Raw genomic sequence first — 21,198 nt, 5'->3', positions numbered from 1 at the left:
TATTTTTTGAGTTATTTTAGGTCATCCTTCTTCTGATAATTTTTACTTGTTGTGTAATGGTGCAGGAGCTTTTCTCTGAGCTGGGTGATCCGAAGTACGCCTACAGTAAGGATGCGATTTTTCCCTTTACATGTGTTTAATATTTGGACAGTCTGACATTACCTCTTCTTGCAGGGAACAAATAGCAGTGTTGAGGCAAAACAGCAGTGTGCAACTTGATGGAAAACATACGAAAATAACCAACACCCCTATAACTCCAGCTGCACTTTAGTTAGTAATTGAGGTTATGATAGGGATGTTGAGGTATGTTCTACTAGCTGCATCGGTTAATTTATAAATTGAGTGCACATCAAATTGAATATAGATGCATTCGTATATATATTTGCTAGAATTGTGCAAAATTGGTTGGCCTAATCAGTGGTTAAGTATTAGGGATGGTGATGCAACAATGACTCAGTACAACTGATAATTATACATCACTGAATGTCGCTAACACATGTTATATTGCATCGTGCTCAAGAAATTTTAGGATTCATGGGTGATATAAACGCATGGCTCAAGTGGTTTAACAATTTCTTCATATTCTTGTTTTAGGGGGAGTGGGAGAGAGGATGGGCACCCATGAAAAAGGCTGGAAAAGAGCAAGTTCAAGAGGTGGGTGCAGCAGATCTGGGTGGTCTTATCCTCCACAAACTTGCCTCCTTTGCCACCAGTCTGCTTATGCTAATTTACATGTTTATACAGTCTTCCTGTCTAAGTTACACATGTACTTTAATATTCACTGTCCAAAAGCACCTAATATCTAGCAGCCACTTGGCTAATTTCATGTTTTCGACTTTTTGACTAAGCAATCTTTCAGTATTATGCTGCACTACTGTTATGAACAGTGCAGTTTCTTTTTATAGTTAGTTTCAGGTTGTCCTTTTTCTAAAACTTCTTTTTAACTGGGTTGTCCTTACTTGCATGTATAATGAAATATTAATGTTACCTGTGGCCAGCAGGAATTATCTAAATTTATCACAACTGCTATACAATCACTAGGGCGGACCATAACTAGCATTTACAGGGTTTGAATATGAGGCAGGCAATATCATCACTCCTGCTTCCTTTTAGCTGGTGTTGCTTTCTTAACTTCAAAGAAATAAAACATGCTACACATATTGGAACATCTTATAGCAAATATAACGCTTCTATGAACCTTTTTTTTTTGGACAATGACGCTAATACATGGTATTGTCACCCTTGTCCATTTTGAACCTATATATAAAGTTTGAACAAATGTGGCCACAAAGTTTTCTTTTCTCAAAGTTTTGTCATGTTCAGATATTCTTAGATATTTAAATTATTCTTTCATTAAAATGGACGAGGACCGCAATGCGTGCCATCATGTTCTGATACCACTGTATCAAACGGTTCTCACTGATAATACTACACTTTTAATTGGTGGGCCCGCCTCACTTAACAAAATTCCGCTTGTAAATGTCTGTGTGTCTAGCATTGCTCTGGTTCTCACCATAACTCTGTGATCCATTATATCACCATACACTTGCCCAGTGGACGGTTAAAAAAGTCCTTCCTGAATAATCCCTTGAGCCGTTTCCGATGAACGTATTTGTGGTAGTGCACTGGCCATCACCTCAGATGAATCCACAAGGACCACAACTAATATACCACGAGCCATAGGAATCTTCGCATCTACGTGGAGGGATCGACTTGGAATATTATTAGAATTAGTACATTAGCTCTGCGATCCCAATTGCTTGCACTTCTTGTTTGGCTCCGCAGAGCAACGTGGCACCAATCGCAAGAGGAGAGACCAGAGACTACCATATATAGAGGCAGAGTTGTCCACTCCGCGCGCACACCCAGAAACATATTTCCTCTCCACCGTTGCACAAGTAACCAACCAACATCGGCGTTCAGCGACCTCCATTGTCGCGTGGAGCTGGACAAGTCAAGCCTGTACCTAAAAGGGTTTTCCTCGTGCGGTACATCCAACAAGCGCAGGCATGGAGGAGAGACCAATGGCCTCTTCCACTTCCTGCAAAGGCTCTGACCACGACGACAAGAGCAAGGAGCACAAGTGCGAGCTGATCGGCTACGAGGCGCTGCCGGAGTGGCTCAAGGACAACGAGTACATCCACGGCTACTACCGGTGCGAGTGGCCGTTGAAGGAGACCATCCTCAGCATCTTCTCCATCCACAACGAGACCCTCAACGTCTGGTCGTAAGTCCCTTAACCGATTGCGAATGCGATATGCTCATCAATGGCGAGGCGATTCCCCTGAATCATCTCGACTCTGTTGCTCTACACGCGCAGGCATTTGGTAGGATTCCTGCTGTTCCTGTGCTTGACGATCCTCACGGCAATGGTGATCCCACGGGACTGCAGCATTAGCGGCGGCGGGAACACATTTGACGACGCGCCATCGACGAGGAGCTACTGGGGAGATCTGATGGCGATGGCCAACATGACAGGGGCGCTGAAGCATGAGGCAGCCGCCTGCCTCCTCCTGCCTCCAGCTGCCGCAGATTTGTCTGGAAACGAGGAGGAGATCCCGAACAGCTGTCCACCCAACACATCCTCCTCGCCCTCTCATCACCATGTTGCGCTGATCCAGGTACCACTATACTAATCACCACTGATTCCACCACTTACTCTGCTTGTTTATTTATTCAATTGATGGTTAAGTGCCATTGTCATGTGTTCATGTGCTCTGGTTAACTGGACCTGTCATGTTGAAGGTAGGTTGGTAGGTAGAAGTTCTAGTACTACTACTACTATTGGTTTTGAAGCTGGTTGGCAAGTTTTAATTTAATGGGGCGGTGGTGTGGCAGGGCACCAGCATTGCATTTATGCTTGGGAGTCCTTTTCCCTTGCTTTCATGAGCTGTGCTAGCTAGGGTTCTTGAGCTTGATGCATGCAGGACATGTTTGTTGGTTTACTTTTTCTTCAGAGTAGCAGTAGTAGGATACAGGAGGTACCCTTGATAGGTTGATTGCTTTTGGTGCATGGTCTATTCATGTTGTGCCAACCACAATGTTTCCCAAACCCAAAGGCACCTTTTATTATTATTAAGGTTCTTTCTTGCCAACAGATTGACTAGTGCCAGTGTGTCCCAACTGCTGGGTTTTGTCAATGTGTCTCACATTTTTTTTTAATAATACAAAAATAATATAGATTGAAAAAAGTCCGGAATCTTATTACTATACAGATATAGAGATCTCCCTCTTATTCAGGACAGTGTAAGCGCTTTTTAGGATCTGCGCTGGTCAAACTTTTACAAGTTTACTCATGAACAAGGAAATAATTATTAGCAAAATCACAACATTGATTTTACTATAATCATCTGTACAATATTCTTGTATAAAGTTTATTTATTTTTATGCAAGGGGACATATTTCCATAAAACTGATGGTCAAAATGAAATCTTTCTTTTGGCGGGGAAAAGGAAGATTTCATTACTCATGGCCATACGCAGCGAGTTCGTGACTAATTTTATTCTACAATAGACTAATATGAAACCTTTAACCCCGCAAAGAAAATCCTTTAAGATTGTGTCACCTTCGTGCGTAGAGGTAATGCAACGCTCTACTTTTCCATGAATGTGATGGACAACCACTTATTTGGTTCTGCAACCCCTGATTAGCTCATTTTGGTCAACCAATCGAATCACGTTAGCTGTATGTTGCAGTTCCACATGCATCGACAGAAGCAAGAATTGAATATATATATATTTCATGGAAAAGATTGACCTTTGCTTTGAGCTCTCTTCGCGCTCTCCCGTGCAGTTGTGCTAAAGGCAGCTTCAACGCGGACTTGTAAACCTCCTGTAGCCGTCCGTCCGGTCCACGAAAACCATCCAATGCGTCCTCGATCAGTGGAATGGTCCGAACGTGATTTCTCCCGCAATAGGGGAGGTTTCTGGGAGTCCGGCCCGATCTGGAGCCTGTTTCTGACTGCTCTGGCCCACCAAATACCCCTCACCCCTCCCGCGCGTTTTCGGTCAGCGCCGCCTCAGAGCGTCAGCGTCGGAATTCATGCCCGCCCAGAGCGGACGTGACTGCTCACTGGCGTCGGCGTTGAAGCGGTGTGCCGGCCGAGAGAGCGCCGCCCGCGCCGCTTCCCGATGCAGACGACGCGTTCAAACGACACGAAGGTCGCCCGTCCGTCCGTCTGCCGCCTGCATTGATGGCACACGGTTGCCTAGGCGTCTTCTTCGACGCCACTCGTCCATACATCTGCCACCCACCGGTGCCATATAGACCACTGCCCCGGTGCCCCGACCATAGCCACAATCATCCCTCTCCGCACCACTCCTCACCATGGATCCCTCCGCAACCAAAGCTCTCTGGGATGGGCTGACGTTGAAGCAGAAAAAGGCCATGGCCGCCATTGCTGCCGACTGGCAGGCCGGCAGGCAGCCAGAGGACATGCAAATGGAGGACGCCTCTGACGACGAGCCAACGCCACCCTCCTCTTCCTTTGTGGCACCCTCGCCGGTGCATTGCACCCTGACCATCGGTGAGGCCCGTGCCCATTATATGGACATGGTGCGGGAGGAGAAGTTTTGGGAGGCGCAGGCCGACGCCAATTACAACCACAACCTCCTCCAGGAGCATCTATAGGCGGAGGAGCACATCACCGCCGGTAGAGCGGTCGCGCCGGACACGTACCTGGCGGAGCAGGAGGCACTGCTCGAGTCCTACCACTCTGCCCGCTGGACACGGACCTGGCGGAGCAGGAGGCACTGTGCCGGACACGGACCTAGGACGGCTTTCATGTATTTATAATGAAATACATCGTGTTAATATGAAATCCATCATGTTTATATAAAATCGGGCCGTGTTTATATGAAATCCGCACTTGTTTGCACGAATTTCGTCCGGTTGGCTTGAGTTATTATGAGAATGTATGTGGGTATGGTTAGATGGCTACCTCCCGCATCCATGTCCGCAGAGTAGTCCCCCTGTCCACGGACAAATGCGGAAGGTTTTTTGCGGGTTGTCGTTGGAGATGCTCTAAGAGCCTATGGGCACTCGTAAGAGAGCTTTTGTGCATAAAATCTTTCATAGACATTGATAATTTGTAATCTCAGACACCATAGTTTACCACTGTTAAGAGTACACCAACTTTCAATTTGGTTGTAGTTCTTTTGGTTTTTTTATATGTTTGAATATATTGCCCTTTTCTCTTCATTAGTTTGGGATTTTGGATGAATTTGCTAGAACATTAATTTAATATGGTATCAAAGTCAAGAGGTTTATATGTTCAAGACCCTACCGACGTAATATAAATATTTTATTTTTGCTTCCTACATCGTTCTCACATCTAAAGATTAAAGGAGTCTAAATCTGTAGGTGAGGTGAAGTGTTGACATATATTTCTTGCCACTCTATCGGTTCTGATTTTTGGATAAACTATGTGGTGCTTGTGAATTCAATATATACACAATTTTTTTAAAATCAATATTCGACACAATATAAATTACTTGAACTTCAATTTTCAAGACCACGTGGATGTGTAAGACAATGGCATGTAGGACAGAAGTTCCATATCTCCCGGATCCATCTAGGGATCCATACATAACTAGTTGTAAAGATGGGTTTGCATAAGAGTTAAATGCAAGGATGGTCCTATTACTTCCCCCGAGTGTAAAGTGAGTTCTAGTCATATGTAAATGCACATCCCTGTGGCCAGGGATCTAGTATTGCCGATGTCGAAGCCAGAGAGCCGCAGGGACCACGAGGGAGGCTGCAGCGGCGGGGAGAGGTGGACCCTATTGCCATCACTTCCATGCTCCGTTGTCATCCCTAAAGCACCGCGACTTGATTGTGGTGAGTTCCTGGTCCCTTTGCCCTCCTCCCGCTTCCCCTCGTGGCATGTAGTACCTCCATGACTAGCACCACCAACCTCAATAGAGTGAATATAGGGCTCCGTGGCACCTCCTCCAGACATGGCATAACCTTAGCTCGCTAACCCTCGCGCGCTAAGCTCTCCTCTGCCGCTCACACTTTTCAAGTGCAGCGCCGCCGTCCTCGCCTTGTTGTGTCGTGCAAGCAACCAAGGCATATTTGTGGTCTCAACCTGACACGCGAACTGGTAGATGTGCCGCACCGTCATCCTCCCGGACACCACCACAAGTTACTTGCTGGACTATGATCATCGCGTCTTGTTGGACTATGATCATCGTGTCTTGCCGGACCCCTAATGCCTTTTGTTGCGTCCGATTTGCTCGAACAGGTAAGTAGAGGGGATGGACCACGAATAGGAGGGAATACGATCGTGAGGTGTTTTTGAAAAGATCCACATCCCGCATTTACGACTGGTGGGTCCTCTGTCAACGTGGTTGTGGTCAAAGCGCCCATTAGGCCAATCAATGTGGGTTACGGTTAACAGGGCCTTCCATGAAATTTTTACACAAGATTTTATACCGAGATATACATTTTCATATAATTGGGACTGACTTGACATTTTGAGGAAAGAATAACTCTTTGCATAACTAGGTGTCCCCTGGTTTGTGCCTGTCTTGGTTCACAATTCCCTGCACATTTGAACCGTAGTTCACCAATATTGTAAGCAGATATCAATATCAAGTAGAGTGTAGAATTTGATGCGGTATCATTCACAAACTTAAATATTTTTTTATCGAAAATTTAAATATAATTTCACTAATTACGCAACTGTCTCTTAATAAGTCACCTAAAATTGAGTTTTATTCGAGAGCACCAAAGAGAATTCGCAATTAATTCCAGAAGTGTGCTATTTAGGGAGTTTTTGGAGTCCCTCCACTCCAGAGCGGAGCCGACGGAGCTGCAGGCTAAATTAGCAGAGCTGCAAAATAGGTGCTCCGCCGGTGGATAACCCAACAGGCCCTTATATCCGACAAATTTTAAGCTTCAGTTTGTACTACGTCTTCCCCTGCTAAATCCCGCATGAACCGCAGGACGCGAGCGCGGCGCCACGGGCCGCGGACGCTGCCTCCGCCGATCCGATCACGCGGTGGCCGATGTTCGCGTACCTGTGCGGAGCCATGGTGTGCCTGCTTACGAGCAGCGCGTGCCACCTGGTGCTGTGCCACTCGGAGAGAATGGCGTACGTGACGCTCCGGCTGGACTACGCCGGCATCGCCGCCCTCATCGTCACCTCCTTCTACCCGGTCGTCTACTACTCCTTCCTCTGCCACCCGGGGCTCCAGCGGCTCTACATAGGCTTCATCACCGCCTTCGGCGCCGCGGCGGTCACGGTGTCGCTGGTGCCGGTGTTCCAGGCGCCCGAGTTCCGCCCGCTCCGCGCCGGGCTCTTCTCGTGCATGGGCGTGTCGGGGCTCATCCCCGTCGCGCACAAGCTCGTGCTGTACGGCGGCCGGCGGGAGGCCGCCGTGACGGCGTGCTACGAGGCGCTCATGGGCGCGCTCTACGGGCTCGGCGCCGCCGTCTACGCGGCGCGCGTGCCGGAGCGGTGGTTCCCCGGGCGGTTCGACCTCGTCGGGCACAGCCACCAGCTGTTCCATCTCTTCGTCATTGCCGGCGCGTACGCGCACTACCTCGGTGGCGTCGAGTACCTCAAGTGGAGGGACGCCGACAGGTGCTGGTGACCGGCGGCATGGCATGGCTACAGTTGTACAGCTACATCTCCGGCTGAAGGTGCTTCCATTAATCCAACTGAAGAAGATGGTGGGATCTGGCGTCCAGAAATTGTGCATTTTGTAGTGAAAGAGTGCTGAGGTATACATAAATAGGGGATTGTTTGATTGCTGAAATGGATGTGAGGCGTAATTTGTATGAAGAGATTAAGAGCGGCTAGCCCCGGACAAGGGACAATCTTGTGTATAATTGATTGGAACCTCTCCTTTATGGTCTCGAAAGAAAATGAGTGCAACTAATGCTGTAACAAACATATGTAGATAAACTTGGATTCAGTGATAATTATATTCGTCAACTGTGCCTTGAGGATCTTACTCATATCGCTCAGTTTGATGAAAATGTCAGGTTGTTTCACTTGCATGATTGCATCAACTTCGGCGGATTTCCTTCCATCTGTATTATTTTTTAGAAACAAAGACGCTTAAAGGTGTCCAGCTTTAAATTAGCATATCGTAAAGCTTACACACGGACAGAGTAACAAAGATTCACACAACAACGAAACTAATTTATGTCCATACTCATAGGCCCGCCCCAGCAAGTAGGCTCACCGAACAGCAAAATAAACTACTCCCTCAATAACTTAATATAAGACATTTTTTTCTTGAAAGAAAGGGGGTCCCCCCCTGCCCCATTTTATAGAATGAAGCAGACATCAACCAGTAACAAGTTTTACACTGATAAGGAATCGACTACCACAAAGCAGCTAAAACGACGATAGAAGCCTACAGCCAACAGAGCAGTTTATGGCTAGGACACATACGCTGTCCAACATTGAATTATTACGGAGCCCCAACAGGAAACAGGAAAAACGAAGGAAAATGGGTCCAAATCAGAATCTTCAGGGATGATCCACCATCTCCATCGCCCTGTTTTCAGTTGGACTCCCCCAGCCTCACCTCCATGCGATCCGGAGGAGTTCCCCACGCCGTTTGTCCAACAGGAGTATGCACCGTTGTAGAAGAGTTGCTTGCCCATCGTCGCAGAGAACTTTCCACTGGTGTAAATAGCAGCTTAGTTTTGCAAGAATGCATTTCACACTTCTCCATTTGCATCCCTGAAAGCAAAACTCATTTCTTAGTCTCCACAGGCTCCACAAGGTAACAGTTGTCACTAGATTCAAAACTGCATTTCCCTTATGCATATGCTAGAAGGACACAATTTTTTCAAAGCAAGATATTCTGTCAATATCAAAAGTTTCAGCAACAAAGTTCTAAACTTGTTGGGCCATCACACGGTCAAACAACAGTTGTTAAACAGTTTCAAACTCAGAACAAAATAAGCAGGAAGGATCTTCAACTTCCCTCGTTTTCGCAAGATTATCTCTAGTAAGTATCTTATTGTGAACGCATAGCCACAAGAAGATATGAATATTCTGTGGACATAAGATTTCCTCATTTTAGTACTAATACCAGAAACTACTCCACCAAAGTTGATTTGTTTATAAAAGGATTTAACTGAGAAGATCCCACTGGGTTCTAAGCCCCAAATCGGGGTGTCTACTTCATCCAAAGGAGGATGCTGTTTGATCACACAGACAAGTTGATCCCAGCGGTTCATACCAAGGTGGTCAACACATCTTCTAAATGTTAGTTTTAAATCATTTTCATCCCAAACTTGGGCTACAGTACTGTCAGTTTCGTTACAAATACTAAATAAGTCCCAAAATTGTAACTTAAGGGAACAATCCCCCACCCACACATCATGCCAAAAACTAATGGATTTTCCATCCCCCAGCTTCCATCTATAAAAGGTTTTTGCAGCTGCCATTGCCCAAGTTATGCTCTTCCAAAAGGTAGAGCCCCCTTCACTTTTGGCCCAGAGGAGATTTGGAGAATTAACTCTATATTTATACAGGAGAAGTTTAGACCAATCTGAATCAGGGTTATTAAAGAATCTTTTACCCCAAGAAGCTAACAAGGCCATATTATATTCTTTAATATTGGGCACCCCAAACCTCCAAATTCCTTCTTCCTAGTGATTAAGCCCCAATTAGCCAGGTGGTACTTGTGTTGGTCTCCTAGATTCCCCCAAAAGAAATGAGCCATTTGGAAGTTAATGGCATTAATTGCCCACTTAGGAAACTTGATTACAAACATCAAGTAAGCAGGAATGCTAATCACACAAGCACACAGTAAAATAATTTTCCCTTTATAAGTGAGATATCTCCCCAGCCGGCCAGAAATGCCCTTAATGATTCTATCAATGATAGGCTGGAGATCTTCTCTTTTCAATTTATCATAGTGTAGAGGCACTCCCAAATATAAGACGTTTTTGCCACTATCACAGTGTCAAAAAGTATCTTATATTAAGCTCGTGATGCGATTGATGCGTTGAAGTCTTGAAACGCTAGTCCCGGGTCTTCAACGTCCTGTCACCTCCCCAACAGACTCCATTGCTGTAGAAAAATTGTGCATTTGAAGATACAATCAGCTGGATGCGAGGGGAAGACACCTTCGATGTTTGTTTTATTGTGGATATGCTAAAGAGACGAAAGAAGAGCCCCAACACAGGACCAGATAATTCTCATAGCACTGCCCTACAGAGAAGCGAGGCAAGCTAGGAGATCGACACACGACTTGGGATTCCAAGCTACCTCAACAGCCTCCCCAACTATGCTCCAAGCAAAAATAGTAAGGTCACAACAAAAGAAAGTGTGGTTCGCATCCTCCGGGGAACCATAAACAAAGTAGTCGCCATCGGTGGTACCATTGCGCTTAGCTACATTAGTTGAAGTAGGAAGACGACTATGTCACGCCCAATATGCGACTCTATCCTAAAGGAACTCGAAGGTCCCACCAAGGATAGAGCCGCACATTGACACGCTTTTGCAAGGTGGATATCATTACATCGTACCGTTACATAATAGTTGGGGATACATACAAAGGGCATACAAATGCCACAAGAATACATCAAACATCATACATGAGAACAACATCCGACTACGGATGAAACACAAACAAAAGCTTAAACGACATCCACCCTGCTAGCCCAGGCTACCGACCAGGAACCTATCCCCTGAACGAAGGAGAAGCAAAAGAAGAACTCCAAAACAAGTAAACGTCGTTCTCGCGTCATGATCATCACATTACCTATACCTGCAACTGTTGGTGTAGTAATCTGTGAGCCACGAGGACTCAGCAATCCCAGTACCATGGGTATCAAGACTAGCAAAGCTTAATGGGTATGGAAAGGATAAGTAGTGAGGTTGCAGCAGTGGCTAAGCAATGTATAGTGGTTAACTTACGAGTACAAGAGTAAGATGAGAAACAATGCAAACGGTCGCAAATTAGTAATGATCAATAAGTGATCCCGAACTACTTACGTTCAAACATAACCCAACCGTGTTCTCCTCTCGAACTGCCCTGAAAAGAGACAGTCACGGTTACGCACGCGGTTGGTGTATTTTAATTGAGTTTACTTCAAGTCCACTACAACCGGATATTAACAAATTCCCATGTGCCACATAACCGCGGGCACAACTCTCGAAAGTTTAAACCCTACAGGGGTGTCCCAACTTAGCCCATGAAAAGCTCACGATCCGCGGAGACAATGCTCCATTGCGGGACCCTCTGATCAAACTCGGAATCTCGGAGCACAAGACATTTCGACAATGGTAAAACAAAACCAGCAAGACCTCCCAATGCACTGACCTAGACTGATAGGAGTTGCACGTATCTCGTTCTCAGGGTACATCGGATGGGCAAGACGTCGGGTTGCCTGAGACCCTGGTTGCCCAGGGGGCGCCGAACATAGCCCGGTTTGGACCAACACTCATGAGGAGCATTGGCCCGGGGGTTGATTAAGAGTCCTCGGGTGCTAGCCCGTCCCTATGCAAGTTTTAGTTGTTATTAGGCAAATGGTAAAACCAATGTTGGGCCTTGCTGGAAGAGTTTTATTCAAAGCAAACTGTCAAGAGGTGCCCATAAACCCTCATTGTGTTAGGGATGCAAAATCAAGGAACATAACACCGGTATGACGGAAACTAGGGCGGCAAGAGTGGAACAAAACACCAGGCAAAAGGCCAAGCCTTCCACCCTTTACCAAGTATATAGATGCATTAATTAAATAAGAGATATTGTGATATCCCATGATATCCATGATATCCATGTCCCAACATGGAACAACCTACAACTAGCAACGCTATAAGAGGGGTTGAGCAAAGCGGTAACATAGCCAAACAACAGTTTGCTAGGATGGTGGAAAATGTTAGAGGTTATCATGGCAATTTGGGAGGCTTGATAAACAAGTGGTAGGTAGCGCGACATAGCGATAGCATTGAGACAACTAGCATAGCAAAGATAGTACTGAGATTCAAGGTGACGGCCATCTTTCCTGAAATCCCACTAGGAAGAAGAACGAGTCCATGAAGAAGACGATCCCACGTAGTCGAGCGAATCCTCACAATCGCAAGGAAACAGGAACTATCGATAAGGAGCACAACTAGAAAGAAGCAAACAACATGGTAAACACGCAACACATAAACATGACATGATGCTCATCCAAGTATGATGCATGACAATCCTACATGATTCTACTCATGGCAAGAGAGGATGCATACAAGAACATCACATCAAAGCAAGTTTAAATGAGGTCGAATCAACATATAACAATTTCGGTAAGTCCCCATATGCAAATTTCGAAATTGGTACTGATCTGAACAAAACATTATGTTAAAGTTGTTAAACATCAATTTGAAGTGCACCATGATGATCTACACGTCTTTCTAGTCAAGTTACATATAAAGTTCGTTTAATTGGGAGTTACGACCTAGAAGATATGAACAAAACAAGTTAAACATGGCATTGATGCAAATGCAAGCAAAACAATATCACAAACACTCCAAAACAAGGATGCAACAAGGTAACATGAAACTACATGCAAAACGAAGCAAGTTTCATATAAAGCATGCTCGAAACGGAGCAACAGTTCAACACATACACTCAAAACAAATTATAACAACAATTTGCCCAAAACAGCAATTAGACACTTTGCAATCAAGGAAACAATATGCTACAGGAAACGTATGAGCACAAACTTGATATGCACTCAAAGTACAGATTGCATGCTTCAAATAACATCAAGGTTCAGGTTCATAGGCATCAGGATTAAACCAACATGATCAATGCAAAAGGCAACTTCATAACACAGATTATGACTTAGTGAGAAACAGGGCATACAAGTGAGCAGAAATAACATGTTGACATGTTGGAGGCATGAAACAAACATGATACAGTGCAATAACATGACAAGCAAAAGCATGGCATTAAAGTACAGGTTAAACATGGCAAAACATGATTACTAAGCATCTCCATGTAACCACTAGATCAACAACATTCATCAAGACAAGATTGCAAGTTAAAACAGATTCTCAAACTTTGTGAAAAACTGAGTAAGGCTGAAAACAGATTCATGATGCATACTTTGAGACAACAAAAGTATATGCTACAGGAACAACTCATGGCATCAAAGGGCATGTCAAGCATGTACATGTAGATCACTACAAAACATGATCACCGAGCTACTACTAGAAACCACTAGGACATGCTCAAAACATCATGGCAAGAATGCAAATGATAACAGGTTCACAGACTTAGTGGAATTAAGTGAACATGGCTGAAACAATGACAAGTAGACATGTTTGCAAGCTTGGTTAACCCAATATAAAGCATATCATGGCATGTGAATGTAACCAACAGCAAGAAGGCATATTTGTGAAACTACTCATGTCAATAACATGGTAATAGGATGTATAGATCACTAGCTATTCACATGGCAAGAATGAACTTACTATTAACAGACAGACAACAACATTATTTAGCAACTTTAGAGCATGGTAATGATAAGCGACAACAGGACATAATTTCAAACAAGGGCATGTATGGATAGAGCATAACAAGATCTACCAACCATCCTTACTGAGAATCTCCAGATTATGCATGGATTCACTTGTAGCATCAAATTAACATGGCAACGTAATGTAGCAGATTCATACTTAGCAGAAAACACCAAGTCACTGAAATCAGCAACAATAAGTACCCTACTTTGCGTGCTTGTGCTAGTCACCACAGGGCACATAAAAATGCATGGATTACACCACTGTAAAGACGACATGAATAGGCTTCTAAAACATGTTGACATGATGCCCAAAGGATAGACACACAAAATGCTATGAAAAAGACAAATCAACAAGTTATGATAACTTCCAGCAGATTATGACATTTAGCACTCTTGGAACAATGATTAAGGCATCAATATCAATAGTAACATGCACACAAGTGACACTAGCATGTAGAGCATTCAGAGATGAACAATTTGACATTATCTTACATGCAAAAAATGCCACATGCGTAAAGATACAGCAGGTCAAACATGCACACATGATGTTATAAATCAGGGACTTAGTCGTTTCACCTCGCAGAAAACTGGGACGGAGTTGTACAGGGACAAGCGGGTCCGGGCCACGGGTGTTTGGTCCAAGGTTTCAGGGTCGATCCGGGACGGGGCCGTCCCGGCGGCGGCAGAGAAGGTCGGCGGCGAGCTCTTCGGCGAGGATGGGGCCGGCGGCGAGCTCGTGGGGCCCGGGGATGGGCGGATCTGGTCCGGCCTGGCCGGATCCGAGGCGGGGGCGAGGTGAGGTGCTCCAACGGGGCAGATGCCGGCGAGGACGAGGCGGCGGAGGCGGGAATCTTGCCGGAGTGGAGGCGCCGGGTGGCGAGGTGGAGGCCGACGGGGAGGTCGGGTGACGGCGGCGCGGAGCTGGCGGCGGGGCGGAGGTGTGGGGCGAAGCCGGCGAGCGAGTGCGGTGGCGGGGAAGCGGAGGCGAGCGGGCGGTAGCGCGGAGCTAGCGGTGGCGGGGTCCGGCGACGCGAGGCGGTGGCGCGGAGTGGGAGGCAAGGAGCGGCTCGACACGATCGCGGCCTGGGGTGGGCCGGCTGCGAGCCGGGAGGGCCGCGGCAGCAGGGAGGCGCGGGTGAGGTGGCGAGGCCACATGGTCACGCGAGATTGGAGGGAAGCGGTTGCGGGTGGCAGTGCGGCCAATCCGGGCACGCCAAGTGGTGACGGCGAGGTGGCCGGTGCGGATTTGGAGGTGGGGGCGATGACTGCGAGGAGAGAGGAGGTGGAAGGTGGCTGGCGGCACGAAAAATGAGGAAAGGGTTAGGGTTTCCATATTTGGAGGGCTAGGCGGTGTTTAAATAGGCAGGGGGTCTAGGTTAGGGGATTTAGTATGTTTTCGGACCATTTGATCTTGATCGAACGGTGCAAAATGGAGGGGTGGTGTAGGTGGGATACATGGGCTGTGTAGGGGGCCTTGGGCTGAGAAGAGAGAAGAGAAGGCAGCCTGGCAACAGTTTTCAAAGACCGAAAACGCCCGACGTTTGACTGGCTATAATGCTGCTATATGTTTAACGGTTGGGCTATCAAACGGACTCCGAATGCGATGAAATCTAGTAGGCGGTCTACCGACAGCATAACAACACCGCACGCCAACTTTCATTCCATTTCGAGAACATTTTTATGCCACTTATAAAATAATATTTCGAAGGTGCCGCGGGCGCGTGCGAGTGTGAATGGACTCGGAACGGACAACGGAGAGAACTGGGAGACCCGAACAGATGCAAGTTTTGAAAACATGAGGATGTAATGCACATGATGACATGGCAAAGAGTAACACGCAAGCGAATGACGTGGCAATGATGGCGAATAACTGGAAGACACCTGGAGCATCGGTCTCGGGGCGTTACAGACTACGAAATATTTGCCACAAAAAGATTTTAATCTTAAGAGAAATTTTAGCTTTCCAGAGGCCTCTAGCTATGTGAAAACCATTACCCTTGGTTAACCTAGCGTACATAAATTTAACTGGAAATTTGCCCAACAAGGAAAGGTGTCATGACACCTTGTCCTGCCCTGCAAAAAGGTTCACATTGGCTACCTTAGCACACAAGGCGGTCCAGCCAGTACTCTTAGTGGGAGAGAGTTGGCTACAAAACGCAATTAAAGAAGGAGAGGAGTGCAAGGCCTCGACAACACTAATATCAGGATTGACAACAACCTCAAAAATCCCTTGGAACTCCATCCAGAGGGGCTGCAACTCTACCCATGAATCAAACTAGAAGCAAATGGACCGCTCATTGATCGCCTCAAACCTTGCTCCCAAGGCGAAGTTTGGTCTGACCGCCTATATCCCATTCCAGAAGGGTGACTCGTGATAGTTAGACTCGAAGAAAGAGCCATTTGGAAAATATTTAACATTCAACAGATCTTCCCACAACCTGGACTCTTTTTGGGAGAGCTTCCGGATCCACTTAACTAGGATAGCAATGTTCATTAGTTTCGAATTGATCACTCTTAACAAAGTGGTACTCATGCTTGGATCCAGCCCCTTTCCAAAAGAGCCAACACCACGAGGTATCTGACCTAGCATGAACCCCGTCAGCTAGGAGAAACAAACCCATGATAAACATGGACGACGAGGTCATACTAGAATTAGTAAGAATTAGCCTCGCACCCGAGGACATAAACTAAAGGAAATATTCCCTAGAGGCAATAATAAAGTTGTTATTTATATTTCCTTATGTCATGATAAATGTTTATTATTCATGCTAGAATTGTATTAACCGGAAACTCAATACATGTGTGAATACATAGACAAACAGAATGTCACTATTATGCCTCTACTTGACTAGCCCGTTAATCAAAGATGATTAAGTTTCCTAGCCATAGACATGAGTTGTCATTTGATGAACGGGATCACATCATTAGAGAATGATGTGATTGACATGACCCATCCGTTAGCTTAGCACTTTGATCGTTTAGTTTATTGCTATTGCTATCTCCATAACTTATACATGTTCCTATGACTGTGAGATTATGCAACTCCCAAATACCGGAGGAACACTTAGTGTGCTATCAAACATCACAACGTAACTGGGTGATTATAAAGATGCTCTACAAGTGTCTCCAATGGTGTTTGTTGAGTTGGCATAGATCGAGATTAGGATTTGTCACTCCGTGTATCGGAGAGGTATTTCTGGGCCCTCTCGGTAATGCACATCACTATGAGCCTTGCAAGCAATGTGACTAATGATTTAGTCACGGGATGATGCATTACGGAACGAGTAAAGAGACTTGTCGGTGACGAGATTGAACTAGGTATGATGATACGGACGATCGAATCTCTGGCAAGTAACATACCGATGACAAAGGGAACAACATATGTTGTTATGCGGTTTGACCGATAAAGATCTTCGTAGAATATGTAGGAACCAATATGAGCATCCAGGTTCCGCTATTGGTTATTGACCGGAGATAAGTCTCGGTCATGTCTACATAGTTCTCGAACCCGTAGGGTCCGCACGCTTAACGTTCGATGATGATATGTATTGTGAGTGATGTGATTTGATGTACCGAAGGTTGTTCGGAGTCCCGGATGTGATCACGGACATGACGAGGAGTCTCGAAATGGTCGAGACATGAAGATCGATATATTGGAAGGTTATGTTTGGACACGAGAAAGGTTTCAGATAGGTTCACGCATTTTCCGGAGTACCGGGGGGTTATCGGAACCCCCCGAGGGGTTAATGGGTCTTCATGGGCTTTAGTGGAAGAGAGGAGGAGGCGACCAAGAGGAGGGGCGCGCCCCCAAGCCCAATCCGAATTGGGGAGGGGGGCCGGCCCCCCTTTCCTTCTTCCCCTCTTCCCTTTCCTTCCCATCCTAGTTGGACTAGGAAAGGGGGGAACCTACTCCTAGGAGGAGTAGGATTCCCCCCCTTGGGGCACGCCCTATGAGGACGGCCGCCCCCCTCCTCCACTCCTTTATATACGGAGGAGGGGGCACCCCATAGACACACAAGTTGAATTCTTAGCCGTGTGTGGTGCCCCCTCAGTCATATTGTCGTAGTGCTTAGGCGAAGCCCTGCATCGGTAACTTCATCATCACCGTCAACACGTCATCGTGCTGACGAAACTCTCCCTCGGCCTCAGCTGGATCTAGAGTTCGAGGGAGGTCACCGAGCTAAACGTGTGCAGATCATGGAGGTGTCGTGCATTCGGTACTTGATCGGTTGGATCGCGAAGATGTTCGACTACATCAACCGTGTTACTTAATGCTTCTGCTTTCGGTCTACGAGGGTACGTGGACACACTCTCCCCGCTCGTTGCTATGCTTCTCCTAGATAGATCTTGCATGATCGTAGGCAAAATTTTGAAATAATACGTTCCCCAATAGTGGCATCCGAGCCAGGTCTATGCGTAGATGTTACTTGCACGAGTAGAACACAAAGGAGTTGTGGGCGTGGTTATATACATATTGCTTGCCGTCACTAGTTGTTTCTTGATTCGACAGTATTGTTGGATGAAGCGGCCCGAACCAACATTACATGACCGCGTTCATGAGACTGGTTCTACCGACATGCTTTGCACACAGGTGGCTAGCGGGTGTCAGTTTCTCCAACTTTAGTTGAATCGAATTCAATGAACAGGGTTCTTTCTGAAGATCAAAAAGCAATCACTATACCACGTTGTGGTTTTGATGCGTAGGTAAGAACAGTTCTTGCTAGAAGCCCGTAGCATCCACGTAAAACTTGCAACAACAAAGTAGAGGACGTCTAACTTGTTTTTGCAGGGCTTGCTGTGATGTGATATGGTCAAGACGTGATGATATATAAATTGTTGTATGCGGTGATCATGTTTTGTAGAAGTTATCGGCAACTGGCAGGAGCCTTATGGCTGTCGCTTTATTGTACGAAATGCAATCGCCATGTAATTGCTTTACTTTATCACTAAGCGGTAGCGATAGTCGTAGAAGCAATAGTTGGCGAGACGACAACGCTGCTTCGATGGAGATCAATGTGTCAAGCCGGTGACGATGGTGATCATGACGGTGCTTTGGAGATGGAGATCAAAGACACAAGATGATGATGGCCATATCATATCACTTATTTGATTGCATGTGATGTTTATCCTTTATGGATCTTATTTTGCTTAGTACGATGGTAGCATTATAAGATGATCTCTCACTAAATTTCAAGGTACAAGTGGTCTCCCTGAGTATGCACCGTTGCTACAGTTTGTCATGCCGAGACACCACATGATGATCGGGTGAGATAAGCTCTACGTTCACATACAATGGGTGCAAGCTAGTTTTGCACATGCAGAATACTTGGGTTAAACTTGATGAGCCTACTGTCGGTGTCAAAACTGGCGGATCTCGGGTAGGGGGTCCCGAACTGTGCGTCTAGGCGGGATGGTAACAGGAGGCAAGGGACACAAAGTTTTACCCAGGTTCGGGCCCTCTTGATGGAGGTAAAACCCTACGTCCTGCTTGATTAATATTGAAGATATGGGTGTTACAAGAGTAGATCTACCACGAGATCAGAGAGGCTAAACCCTAGAAGCTAGCCTACGATATGATTGTATGTTGTGATTGTTGTCCTATAGACTAAAACCCTCTGGTTTATATAGACACCGGAGAGGGTTAGGGTTACACAAGGTCAGTTACAAAGGAGGAGATATCCATATACGTATTGCCTAGCTTGCCTTCCACGCCAAGTAGAGTCCCATCCGGACACGAGACGAAGTCTTCAATCTTGTATCTTTATAGTCTAACAGTCCGGCTAATGGAGATAGTCTGGCTGTCCGGAGACCCCCTAATCCAGGACTCCCATAGTAGCCCCTGAACCAGGCTTCAATGACGATGAGTCCGGCGCGCAGTTTTCTTCGGCATTGCAAGGCGGGTTCCTTCTCCGAATACATTACAGAAGAAGTTGAATACGAGGATAGTGTCCGACCCTGCAAAATAAGTCCCACATTTCACTGTAGAGAGAATAATGTTTTTTCGCAGATCTAATTTGCTGGCTTGCTTTGACAGCATGACGTTATGTCATGGCCCGGTGATTATTCGAACCGTTTCTTTTAACCAGCCCCGCACATAACGCGAGGCAGTTTTTCGACACGTCTTGTCAAAGCAGAGATCGTGTCCCCTTATTACGGGATTCTCATCAATACGGGCGTGGGCAACCCAACCGTGCCATCAATCGCGGCGCTTGGGGGATACGTGAGTTTTACTAGGCAAGTGGGGACGTTTAATTTTGTCCGCCCATATAAAGGGATAAGGATTCACCTTTCTATCCACGCCTTCTTCCTCCTCTGCTCATCCTCTCCTGCATACTCGAGCTCTAGCGCCCAAGTCCTCACTTCCATCTCAACCTTCTCCAACCATGTCCGGAGCGGGAGGCAAGTGGATGGTCTCCTCCATCACGGAGGGAGACATCAAGAAACTAAGGAGAGCCGGATACCTACACGACGACATCGCGCACCGGCTCCCAGATGAGGGACGGCTCATCCCCACCCCCGAGCCCCATGAGAGGGTGGTATTCCTCACCCATTTCCTCCGCGGACTAGGATTCCCTCTCCATCCCTTCATTCGGGGGCTCATGTTTTATTACGGCCTGGATTTCCATGATCTAGCCCCAAACTTCATCCTCAACATCTGGGTGTTTATCGTCGTGTGCGAGGCCTTCCTCCGCATCAAGCCCCACTTCGGCTTATGGCTGAAGACCTTCAATGTCAAGCCGAAGGTAGTGAGCAGCCACCAGGTGGAGTGCGGAGGCGCCATGGTGGGCAAGATGCCCAACATCACATGGCTCGAGGGCACCTTCGTGGACACCATAAAGGGGTGGCAATCGGGGTGGTTCTATATCACCGAGCCGCGCGACCCTGCATGGGTAGCGGCCCCCGAGTTCCGATTTGGCATCCCCATGCGGCTCACCTCCTGGAAAGAGAAGGGCCTGTCCTGGGGTAATTCAAAAGAGCTGACCGGACTCTAGTCATGTATTCAGAACATGGTGGATAAGAAGCTCAAGCTTGTCAACATAGTCCAGGTTATGCTCGTTCGCCGGATACTCCCGTGCCAACAACGGGAGTTTACCTTGTGGGAGTTCAATCCGGCGCAGCACCAAACTCTGAACAGGCTCTTCTACACGATTCATGAAGATGCCTAGAGGGTGCTGTTCAAGGGCGTCGCGGTCCCTCCCCCCATTACTGAGGATCGCGGATTCAGCGCGAAGTGCCACGCCAGTGCGGTAAGTTGTTTTGCCTCTTACAGGATATTTGTTATATATATATATATAGATTGGCTCTATGTGGGATCTAAACTCCTGTAATTTTGATAGGACTGGCAGAAGATGGCCGGACAGATCGACTGTCCGGCTCCCTTGCCCGAAGGCCCCACAGACGCTCTTCTGACGAAGATGCTGACTCCGGCCCCTTATAAGGTGCCGGAGAAGACCAAGAAGGCCAAGGGAGCTCGAAAGAGTTCCCGACGCCAGGCGTCGTCGGACTCACCATCCGATGACTCTGCGGCGCACTCTTCCCCCGAAGACGAGGAAGAGGAAGGAGAGGCTCCCCCACCGACTGGGGGAGACAAGAAAAGGAAGGCCGCCCCAACTGGGGAGGCCGAAGGGTCCAAGAAGGGAAGGACGCTCCTTCCGGACAGCTCTACCGCCGCCGACGAAAGTGAAGACGAGTGGTTTCCCAGGGGCAAGCCCCAGG

General features: G+C 46.8%; 2 protein-coding genes across 4 annotated transcripts; one reads left to right on the top strand and one right to left on the bottom strand.

Annotated features, from left to right (window-relative positions):
* The first annotated feature begins 1,816 nt into the window (after positions 1 to 1,816).
* LOC125508281 (heptahelical transmembrane protein 4) lies at positions 1,817 to 7,942 on the top strand. Its single transcript, XM_048672942.2, has 3 exons — positions 1,817 to 2,227; positions 2,321 to 2,621; positions 6,948 to 7,942. Exons 1-3 carry the CDS (start codon positions 2,010 to 2,012, stop codon positions 7,596 to 7,598), a joined length of 1,170 nt encoding a protein of 389 aa, XP_048528899.1. The 5' UTR covers positions 1,817 to 2,009; the 3' UTR covers positions 7,599 to 7,942.
* Positions 7,943 to 8,122: 180 nt separating this feature from the next.
* Positions 8,123 to 14,795, bottom strand: LOC125555790 (uncharacterized). 3 transcript variants are annotated; one of them, XM_048718635.2, is made up of 2 exons: positions 14,059 to 14,795; positions 8,123 to 8,701 (listed from the first exon to the last, which is right to left on the bottom strand). In XM_048718635.2, exons 1-2 carry the CDS (start codon positions 14,635 to 14,637, stop codon positions 8,540 to 8,542), a joined length of 741 nt encoding a protein of 246 aa, XP_048574592.2. In that variant the 5' UTR covers positions 14,638 to 14,795; the 3' UTR covers positions 8,123 to 8,539. The 3 variants fall into 3 exon arrangements, with proteins under 3 accessions (XP_048574592.2, XP_087381865.1, XP_087381864.1); XM_087525739.1 differs by lacking the exon at positions 8,123 to 8,701 and adding an exon at positions 8,708 to 10,042; XM_087525738.1 differs by lacking the exon at positions 8,123 to 8,701 and adding an exon at positions 10,051 to 12,087.
* Between the last annotated feature and the right edge of the window lie 6,403 nt (positions 14,796 to 21,198).

This window comes from Triticum urartu, chromosome 5A (genome assembly GCF_056163025.1).
Source record: "Triticum urartu cultivar PI428250 chromosome 5A, HENAU_Tu73, whole genome shotgun sequence".
NCBI lineage: Eukaryota > Viridiplantae > Streptophyta > Magnoliopsida > Poales > Poaceae > Triticum > Triticum urartu.
This window is presented reverse-complemented; position numbering and strand designations above follow the sequence as displayed.

What these genes read in the sequence shown, in the direction of transcription:
- LOC125508281 (XM_048672942.2), top strand. Translation starts at nt 2,010, where the DNA reads ATGGAGGAGAGACCAATGGCCTCTTCCACTTCCTGCAAAGGCTCTGAC. An exon ending in GAGACCCTCAACGTCTGGTC is followed by an intron (nt 2,228 to 2,320) that starts GTAAGTCCCTTA and finishes CTACACGCGCAG; the next exon opens with GCATTTGGTAGGATTCCTGC. An exon ending in ACCATGTTGCGCTGATCCAG is followed by an intron (nt 2,622 to 6,947) that starts GTACCACTATAC and finishes CATGAACCGCAG; the next exon opens with GACGCGAGCGCGGCGCCACG.
- LOC125555790 (XM_048718635.2), bottom strand. Translation starts at nt 14,637, where the DNA reads ATGTGGCCTCGCCACCTCACCCGCGCCTCCCTGCTGCCGCGGCCCTCC. An exon ending in CCGTCCCAGTTTTCTGCGAG is followed by an intron (nt 8,702 to 14,058) that starts GTGAAACGACTA and finishes TTTTGCTTTCAG; the next exon opens with GGATGCAAATGGAGAAGTGT.